This window comes from Megalops cyprinoides, chromosome 17 (assembly GCF_013368585.1).
Source record: "Megalops cyprinoides isolate fMegCyp1 chromosome 17, fMegCyp1.pri, whole genome shotgun sequence".
Classification (NCBI taxonomy): domain Eukaryota; kingdom Metazoa; phylum Chordata; class Actinopteri; order Elopiformes; family Megalopidae; genus Megalops; species Megalops cyprinoides.
Window position 1 is genome coordinate 26,952,266 of NC_050599.1, and position 9,625 is coordinate 26,961,890.

Sequence of the window (9,625 nt, forward strand, 5' to 3'; positions counted from 1 at the left end):
GGACAAGACACTCCTAGCATGGAGAAGAAAAAAGTACGAAAACTAGTGCTTTGGGACTTCCTGGCCTCATGGCCTCTGCCAACCCTGTGAGTGTAAAATATCTCAATCTCTAGCTTTTCCTCAAGATCAATGTGTTCTTGCTGTAATCTACTAGTCTGGACTGGTCAAGATGATAATTAAACTCTAATCTAGATTTGATATCTCTTGATTTCTCTGCTATGTGTCTTATGAATGTATGTAGAGTTCTGAGGATGTGTTTGTCCTTGAAATGAGACATTTAAAAGTAATGGTATTTAATTTTAAATGATTAATTTATCAATTCATAGAAGTATTCATTTATTAATAATACAGATGATACTTATTTGGTTAAAAGGTTAAAAACATGAAAAATTGGTCAAGGAACAAGTATTAAGATTTTTTTGTTTGTCTGGATCAGTACTTAGTTGATAGGATTACTTATTTGTTTTCACTGAATCATGTGTTCACTGTTTTGATGTAGTTTTTTGTAACACGTCCATAACTCCCTAAAATTGTCATCTCCAACTATGCCAAAATTATCATCAGTTATACAAAAATCTTACTACAGAGGGACACAACATGTCTGCAATTTGTAGAATGCTCAGGTTGCTTGGAATTCTTAGAATCTCCAATCTCTATGATGTCACAGAGAGAGAGAGAAAGTCCTATTATTTTTGTTATTATTGTTGTTGCTGTTATTATGGTTACGATCATCATTAATGTATGGTGTTATTATATGAAATTGCTATGGCAACACATGTAATGACATGTCAACTGAAGGAACCATAGGTGTTCTATGATGATGTATGGATTTATGGATTTATAATGAGCCAACAAATCAGAGTATTTCTTGCTTCATCAATAGCTGAGCTGACTATCTGGTTGATAAATCTGTTCAATCGGAACAAATCAGAGCCATATGAACTGTTACCTGTTTTGAGTTTCAACATGGTAATTAGCTAACATCATCTGTCAACAGGGCATCATGTTTTTCAGGATGCTCAATATGGATATTGAACAATACATCCAGAAAATAGACATTACCTGCTGATATTTATCTGTCAATTTTGGAAAAAAAAAAAAAAAACAAGTAGCACAGCTTGCAAAAGCAACAGCAAAATTCATAGCTTCCCCCATTGCCCAGAAAGAAGAAAGATTTTGGAAATGAAAGAGTCTGAATGACTAGTCCTGTCTGTAGCATGTGAAATGGCTGGTCTGTTAGCAAATGTTAGCGGTTTTATCTAGCTATTTGCCCCATTGTTTGAATGACTTGACCTCTTCAGACTGCATCTCAGTTCCACCTCAATTCCCACCCCCAACACCTGCTACTTCTAGATTTTTATGTTTATTTTACATGTAGTATTTTGATGTCGTGTACCTGGATTCTGTTGCCTACTCAACTCCCGTTGCCTAGCTCAATTAACTTGAATGGATGCACTTATGTTCTGTTGTACTGGAAGCCACTCTGGATAAGAGCTTTTGCTAAATGCATGTAATGTAATATAATAGCATGAAGGTGTAAAAAGATGTCAAATCCAGATCAGTATTAAATAAACAGCCCATCAAACATAATTTAAAAGGATGTTATTTGAAACTAAGAACAGCATACAAAACATTAAATTACAGCAATCCAAAATTGAGTTGGATTTTGTGCTGATCTTTTGAAATGTATCCTCATCTGGTAAACTGAAAATCCCCTGTCAATTAACATGTGCTGTCCTCATCTCTCAGCTCGAAAAAGAGGAAAGGAGAGAGCGAGAAGGAGGAGGGAGATGAGAAGAGAGGAAGGACTGAGAAGAGGGGAGAGGGAGAAGCAGGGCCAAGCAAGGAGAGGAGGAGGAGGAAGGAGGAGGAAGCAAGAAAGGAGAGGTTAAGGAAAGAGAGGTGGAGGAAGATGTGGAAGGAAAGGAGAGAGACTAAAAAGGAGCAAGGAGAGAGAGAGAGTGGCCCAACAGAGGACAAGACAAAGCACAAGGAGGAGAAAGGGGAGGGGTCAAAGATCAAACTGAAAGACAACGAGGAGGAGGATAAGGATAAAAAGGCAGGGTCAGTCAAGATGAAGAGAAAGACTGATGATGAGACAGAGGAGGTGCTAAAGAAGAAAATGAGTGTGAAGAAAGAGGAGAAAAGGGTGTTGCTAAATAGGGAGAAGAAGGACAAGGAGCGGCAAAAGGCACTGTTAATGAAGAAGAAGATGAGGATGAAAAAGGAGTCAAAGGAGTTGGTGCTAATTAAGGAGAAGATGCTTAAAGATCAGAGAGAGGTGGTGCTAACGACAAAGGAGATAATGAAGAAGGAGGAGGAGAAAGAGGTGGTGGTCAGCAAGGAGAAGGTGATGACTCAAGAGGAGAAAGAGATGGTGCTCAGCAAGGAGAAGGAGGTGATTGGAGAGGAGAAAGAGGTGGTGCTCAGCAAGGAGAAGGTGATGACTCAAAAGGAGAAAGAGATGGTGCTCAGCAAGGAGAAGGAGGTGATTGGAGAGGAGCAAGAGGTGGTGCTCAGCAAGGAGAAGGAGGTGATTGGAGAGGAGAAGCAGATGGTGCTTGGCCAGGAGAAGGAGGTGACTGGAGAGGGGAAAGAGATGGTGGTCAGCAAGGAGAAGGTGATGACTCAAGAGGAGAAAGAGATGGTGATCAGCAAGGAGAAGGAGGTGATTGGAGAGGAGAAAGAGATGGTGCTGAGCAAGGAGAAGGAGGTGATTGGAAAGGAGAAAGAGATGGTGGTCAGCAAGGAGAAGGTGATGACTCAAGAGGAGAAAGAGATGGTGCTCAGCAAGGAGAAGGAGGTAACTGGAGAGGAGAAAGAGATAAAGAAGAATGAGAAGGAGGATGAGAAGAAGAAGGCAGGGTCAGTCAAGATGAAGAGAAAGACTGAGGATGAGACAGAGGAGGTGCTGAATAAGAAAATAAGTGTGAAGAAAGAGGAGAAAAGGGTGTTGCTAAAGAAGGAGAAGAAGGACAAGGAGCGGCAAAAGGCGCTGCTAATGAAGAAGAAGATGAGGATGAATAAGGAGCCAAAAGAGTTGGTGCTAATTAAGGAGAAGATGCTTAAAGACAACAGAGAGGTGGCCCCAAAGACAGAGAAGATGACAATGAAGAAGGAGGAGGAGAAAGAGGTGGTGCTCAGCAAGGAAAAGGTGGTGCTGATAAAAGAGGAGGTGATTAAGAACAACATGGTGCTAAGCCAGGAAAAGGTGAAAATTAAAGACCTAAAAGATATAGTGCTCAGCCAGGAGAAGATGAAGAGTAAGGACCTAAAAGAGACAGTGCTAAGCCAAGAGAAGGTGAAGACTAGGGATCTAAAAGACATAGTGCTAAGCAAGGAGAGGGTAAAGACTAAGGACCTAAAAGACATAGTGCTAAGCCAGGAAAGGGTGAAGATTAAGGACATAAAAGATATAGTGCTAAGCCAGGAGAAGGTAAAGACTAAGGACCTAAAAGACATAGTGCTAAGCCAGGAAAGGGTGAAGATTAAGGACCTAAAAGATATGGTCCTAAGCCGGAAGAACGTGAAGACCAGTGAGCAGAAAGAGATGTTGTTTGGCAAAGATAAGATGAACAAGGAGCAGAACAAGTTGGTGCTCCAGAAGGAGATGATAATGAATAAGGACAAGCAGAAAGATGTGGTGAAGGAGAAGATGAAGATGGCTAAGGAGCAGAAACCTGTGGTGATATTGAAGGAGAAGATTACCAATGACCCAAAAGAGATGATGCTCAGCAAGGAGAAGGTGAAGACTGAGGAGCAGAGAGAGGTGGTGCTGATAAAGGAGGAGGTGATCAAGAACCAGGAAGAGATGGTGCTGAGCAAAGAGGAGGTGAATAAGGAGCAGAAAGCTATGTTACTAAGCCAGGAAAAGGTGAAGACTAAGGATCTAAAAGACATAGTCCAAAGCCAGGAGAAGGTGAAGATTAAGGACCTAAAAGATATGGTCCTAAGCCGGGAGAAGGTGAAGACCAGAGAGCAGAAAGAGATGTTGTTTGGCAAAGATAAGATGAACAAGGAGCAGAACAAGTTGGTGCTCCAGGAGGAGATGATAATGAATAAGGACAAGCAGAAAGATGTGGTGAAGGAGAAGATGAAGATGACTAAGGAGCAGAAACCTGTGGCGATATTGAAGGAGAAGATTACCAATGACCCAAAAGAGATGATGCTCAGCAAGGAGAAGGTGAAAACTGAGGAGCAGAGAGAGGTGGTGCTGATAAAGGAGGAGGTGACCAAGAACCAGGAAGAGATGGTTCTGAGCAAAGAGGAGGTGAATAAGGAGCAGAAAGCTATGTTACTAAGCCAGGAGAAGGTGAAGACTAAGGACCTAAAAGACATGGTCCTAAGCCAGGAGAAGGTGAAGACTAAGGACCCAAAAGAAATGGTCCTAAGCCAGGAGAATAAGGAGCAGAAATGTGTGGCCCTAAGTAAGGAGAAGGAGAAGACAGGGGAGCAGAAAAAGATGCTGCTGGAAAAGAGGAAGATGAATTATGAGCAGGCGAAGCCATTGTTCAAGCAGGAGGAGATGAGAATGAATAAGGAGGAGCAGAGAGATGCAGTGAAAGAGAAGATGAAGATGGATAAGAAGCGGATAAAGGAGAAGGCAATGAAGATAAAAAGAAGTACTGAGGATGAGAAAAAAGAGGTCCTGAAGAAGATGCACACAAAGAAAGAGCATAAAGATTTAGTGCGAAAGAAGGAAATGATGACTAATGAGCAGAAAACTCTGATGCGAATGAAGGAGGCGATGACAAAGGAGCAGAAAGAGATGGTGCTAAAGAAGGAGAAGAATAAGGAGGAGCAGAAAGATGTGGTGATAATGAAAGAAAAGATGAGCAATGAGGAAGGTGAAGCAGTTCTGATGAAGAAGAAAAGAACAATCACTGAGGAAGAGAACAGAAAATTTGCTGGTGATATGAAGGTAAGAACGCTCGGTATATAGACAGTGCAGTGCTCTCCAGATGCACACACCCTCACGCACCCCCCCCCCAAAAAAAAAACACATACACATACTGACATGCACCTACACACATACATACCCACAGACAAACAGATCCACACCCCACCACACACACAAAGGGTGCAAGTGACAGAGAAAATGGACTATCAGACCCAGAGACCTAGAGTCTCATGTTGTTTTACTTTCCCAGAAGCCTAAGAAAGATCAAGCATGGCTAAATACCAAAGATGAGGAGGTCAAGCCTACAAGGCCAATGAATGTGAGACATGAAGAGGAGCCACAGCGATGGAGGTGGTACGGCAGGCTAGTGTGTGTGCGTGTGTGTGTGTGTGTGTGACAATGGAAGGGGCGGCAGCTCTGTGGGGACTTGGTCATTAAGAAGTCGGTCACAAATGGTGTGACAAAATGTTTTACTTAGCCTATGAACTGTTAACATGCAATTTGTAAGTAAATCTTTATGTCTCTCTCCCCCTGTTCCCTCTCTCTATCCCTCCTTCCCCTCCCTCCATCTGTGTACCTTACAAGGTGGGAGGAGAAGGGGTACAAGGATGGGACTAAGTGGAAGTTCCTGGAACACAAGGGGCCCCTCTTTCCCCCAGAATACCAGCCCCTCCCTGATGATGTCCATTTCTACTATGACGGTGAGTATCAGCTCCTCTCAGCTTGAACCCAGGAGCCCTTAGGTGATCCAGTATTATTTTGTGATGACTTTAAGAAGGTTCAAGATGAGGTTAGCATTTGTGTGTTATGTCCCCAGATGAGATAAGTGTCTGTGTGTTGTGTCGCCAGGGCAAGCAGTGAAGCTCAGTCCAGCAGCAGAGGAGGTGGCCCTGTTCTTTGTCCAGATGATGGATCACGAGTACACCACCAAGGACGTGTTCCGCAACAACTTCTTCAAGGACTGGAGGAGGGTGAGAGAAGGGGAAGAAGAGTCTGTGTGTCTGCAGGGTGTGAGGGTGGCGAGTGGTCGTTTCATTGGCTGTGTTTCTCTGGACAGGAGATGACTGTGGAGGAGAGGATGCTGATAACTGACCTGAATAAATGTGACTTTGGGGAACTCTTCCGTATGCATCAGGCGAGGGTGGAGGTCCAACACAACATGAGCAAGGAGGAGAAACAGGTGGGGAGGGTTCAGACAGACAGGTGGGCAGGGTTTAGAGCTATCCCTCGATCCAGGGTTTCCTCCCTTTTTTATCCTCTGTTTGTTCTCCCTCTCTCTTCCCCACTTAGCACCTGATTGGTTGTTCTTGTTGTTCAATTATTTTCAGGCAATAAAGGAGGCAAATCAGAAAATAACAGAGGAATATGGCTACTGCACATTGGACCACCACCGTGAGCGCATCGGTAACTTCAGGATTGAGCCCCCTGGCCTATTCCGCGGCCGGGGGGACCACCCCAAACAGGGCATGCTGAAGAGGAGGATCCAGCCTGAAGACATCATCATCAACTGTAGCAAGTAAGAGACATACTGGTAATCAGAGGCATGCTGGGAGTTAGAGGCATAGTAACAGTGAGTGATGAGAGTGATGGGATTTAAAGAGAGATGTTAAATAGCGCACTTCACTCTCCTCCCCACAGAGATTCTCGGGTCCCAGAGCCTCCTGCTGGCCACCGATGGAAAGAGGTGCGCCATGACAATGCAGTGACATGGCTTGCCAGCTGGACGGAGAACGTGCAGGGGTCCTGCAAATACATCATGCTGGATGCCAGCTCTAAGCTCAAGGTAGGAGCAGGGCACAGTGGACCCAACCATTCCTAACATGATAGGGCCTTACACCTCAACAGCACCACGGTTTAACAGAATAAATACACAGGGCAGGAAGTTATGTTACATTCTCTCACCTACTCTGCTGGTTTGAGGACAGGAGGACTGAGAGATGTAGAGGGTAGAAAGTTTTGCAGCCTCCCTCCACTCTGTCCACTCAGGGTGAGAAGGACAGGGAGAAGTATGAGGTGGCCCGCAGACTGAGCGCCTGTGTGGACCAGATCCGGTCTCAGTACTACCAGGACATGAAATCCAAACACATGGTGATCCGCCAGAGAGCTGTGGCCCTCTACTTCATTGACAAGGTGAGCTGGGGGGCGACTTTGTGTCTCACAGGGATCCTTACTGTAGGTGAATTGGTCCAGATTATAGTATGGTACAGGTAAAATGGCACCCCAACACTTTGGTCGACTTTTGGATGAATAGACCTGTTGATCCTGATGACGCCCAGGCTTACCCGAGTCTCTGACCCACCTTCTCACACTGTGTCCCTGCAGCTGGCCCTGAGGGTGGGCAATGAGAAGGAGGTGAGCGAGACAGCGGACACAGTCGGCTGCTGCTCCCTGAGGGTGGAGCACATAACCCTGCACGAGGAGCTGGAGGGAGAACAGCATGTGGTGGAGCTCGACTTTCTGGGCAAGGACTCCATCCGCTACCACAACAAGGTCCCTATCGCTAAAAGGGTGAGTAGGAAGTCAGCCTTGGCCTCTGTTAGCAGAGCACTAATGTTTCCATCAAACCTCATTTAGACGAGGCTCGGTGGTTTAAGAAGAGCTTTTATAATCATGTGGAATAGAATAAGAAATGACATACTAAGAAAACTCCTCTGAATCAGCTTCCTTTTTAAACTCAGACAGAACTAATCAAATGCCATGTCAGCTCAAACAGAACTAAGTATTCCGCCTCACAACAATATTAGAAAAGATATATCTTGAAACCTTGAAAACAATTGTGACAATCATTCAAACCAGGGAAAAAAAGTAAAGAAACGATATGAAGAATTCAGGGAGTGCTTAAATTTAGCTGGGTTATTTAGAAACGCAGAAAGCGATACTTCTTTTGACATAAACATTATGGTCCACTGTTCCAGGTTTTCAAAAATCTGAAACATTTCCTGGAGAACAAGGAGAAAGGAGATGAGCTGTTTGACCGCTTGACAGTGAGTTTCAAACCAGGGTGTTTCTCTCCTCTCTCACTTTGAATGTGAACCTCCCCTGGTACCTGTGGCTGAAAAAGGAAAGATCAGTCAAAATTTAATGCATAAATCTGTGTAACTGTGTGTCTGTGTGTTTGGGTGTGTCATTAACACTCTTACCCTCCCTCTGATCAGACATCCATGTTGAATAAATATCTGAGCTCTCTGATGCCTGGCCTGACTGCCAAAGTGTTTCGGACCTACAATGCCTCTGTAACCCTTCAGCAGAAGCTTAGAGAGCTGTCCCAGAGTGAGTGCTTTTACATCTCTACATGTAACACCTTACACTTCAGTCATATATACCTCTACATATACTACACTTACTCCTACACCCAGTGCAATATGCTTGTACATATGTCACATTCAGTCCTACGCTCAATCATATATACCTCTACATATACTAAGCGTGGCTTCTACATCCAATCTGATATACCTGGAATACCTGTACACCCATAAGCATCACTGCAGGTTGTGTCTCCTACTCTAACCTTAGAGAGTGACTGTAGCCTTTCTTCTCTCTCTCCCTTCTTTCTCTCTCCTTCTCTGTCCCTCTTTTGGCATAGTGTCACACAGCCAGGCTGAGAAACTGCTCTCCTACAACAGGGCCAACCGTGCAGTTGCAGTGCTCTGCAACCACCAGCGAGCAGCGCCAAAGACCTTTGAGCAGTCCATGGTCAACCTGCAGGCAAAGGTGAGGGAGGGAGAAGGTAGTTTAAGTATTATTTTTCTTTCTGCTGTGTTGTTCTGTACTTGACTCCCATTACACAATATTCTTCCTCCCTCCTCCAGATTGACTGTAAGAAAGAGCAGTTGGCCCAGGCCAAGACTGAGCTAAAACAGGCCAAGAGGGAGGCCAAGGCATGCCCAGACAGACAGCTGCAGGAGTAAGTGTCTTGAAAGTGTCCTGCTATTCTTATTCATGCCAGAGGTTTACAGGTGTACACACACTTTTGGAACGGGTCATTTGTACAATTGAATCTCCATGGTCTAATTCTTTCAGTCCTGTCTAAATCTTTCTTTGCACATGTGAGTATTCCTGGGTGGTAGACATGGGCATTTACTGCTCTGATGATGGAACGTGTGCGTATGTGTCATATACAGCGTGTGTGTGTGTGTCTGTTATACATGGTGTGTAACGCAGCTCATGTTTCAGCATGGTGGAGAAGAAAAGGAAGGCCATCCAGCATCACCAGGATCGGCTACTGAATTTGATCATTCAGGCCACAGACAGAGAGGAGAGCAAACAGATTGCTCTGGGAACCTCCAAACTCAACTACCTGGACCCACGTATCAGCATCGCTTGGTGAGCACACACATACACACACACACACACACACACACACACACATACACGTACACACACAAACACCCACACACACACACGTATGTACACACAGTCAAACACACCTCATCAACCCACAGGTGCTAAGTGTGCAAACATACACACAAACTCACACACAAACATACACACACAGACTGCTAAAGTGGATAGCTGTATGTGACCATGGTTTGGTATGCTCTACATACATCCTTTCCACTCTCTCTAGGTGCATGAAAATGAATGTGCCCCTGGAGAAAATTTATAACAAAAGCCAAAGAGATAAGTTTGCCTGGGCTATTGACATGACCGAACCAGACTTTGAATTCTGAGCCAGGAGCATGGACTACTTTCATACTCTTCCCTACATGTATAGAACATAACAAT

The 9,625-nt window shown here is 44.4% G+C and overlaps 1 protein-coding gene across 3 annotated transcripts; it reads left to right on the forward strand.

Annotated features, from left to right (window-relative positions):
* The first annotated feature begins 2,818 nt into the window (after positions 1 to 2,818).
* Positions 2,819 to 9,570, forward strand: LOC118792216 (DNA topoisomerase 1-like). 3 transcript variants are annotated; one of them, XM_036549996.1, is made up of 16 exons: positions 2,819 to 2,908; positions 3,095 to 3,133; positions 5,238 to 5,254; positions 5,486 to 5,601; positions 5,750 to 5,871; positions 5,958 to 6,080; positions 6,229 to 6,416; positions 6,539 to 6,683; positions 6,887 to 7,030; positions 7,223 to 7,408; positions 7,816 to 7,884; positions 8,056 to 8,170; positions 8,484 to 8,611; positions 8,710 to 8,804; positions 9,074 to 9,223; positions 9,468 to 9,570. In XM_036549996.1, exons 1-16 carry the CDS (start codon positions 2,876 to 2,878, stop codon positions 9,568 to 9,570), a joined length of 1,773 nt encoding a protein of 590 aa, XP_036405889.1. In that variant the 5' UTR covers positions 2,819 to 2,875. The 3 variants fall into 3 exon arrangements, with proteins under 3 accessions (XP_036405889.1, XP_036405891.1, XP_036405890.1); XM_036549998.1 differs by lacking the exons at positions 2,819 to 2,908; positions 3,095 to 3,133 and adding an exon at positions 2,939 to 3,043 and having other exon boundaries at positions 5,244 to 5,254; XM_036549997.1 differs by lacking the exons at positions 2,819 to 2,908; positions 3,095 to 3,133 and adding an exon at positions 4,787 to 4,872 and having other exon boundaries at positions 5,225 to 5,254.
* Positions 9,571 to 9,625: the final 55 nt, after the last annotated feature.

Bases quoted from the DNA above. Each gene is read 5' to 3' on its own strand.
- LOC118792216 (XM_036549996.1), top strand. From the start codon at position 2,876: ATGAAGAGAAAGACTGAGGATGAGACAGAGGAG. The intron at 5,602-5,749 runs GTGAGTATCAGC...TTGTGTCGCCAG, and splicing joins TGTCCATTTCTACTATGACG to GGCAAGCAGTGAAGCTCAGT. The intron at 7,885-8,055 runs GTGAGTTTCAAA...CCCTCTGATCAG, and splicing joins AGCTGTTTGACCGCTTGACA to ACATCCATGTTGAATAAATA.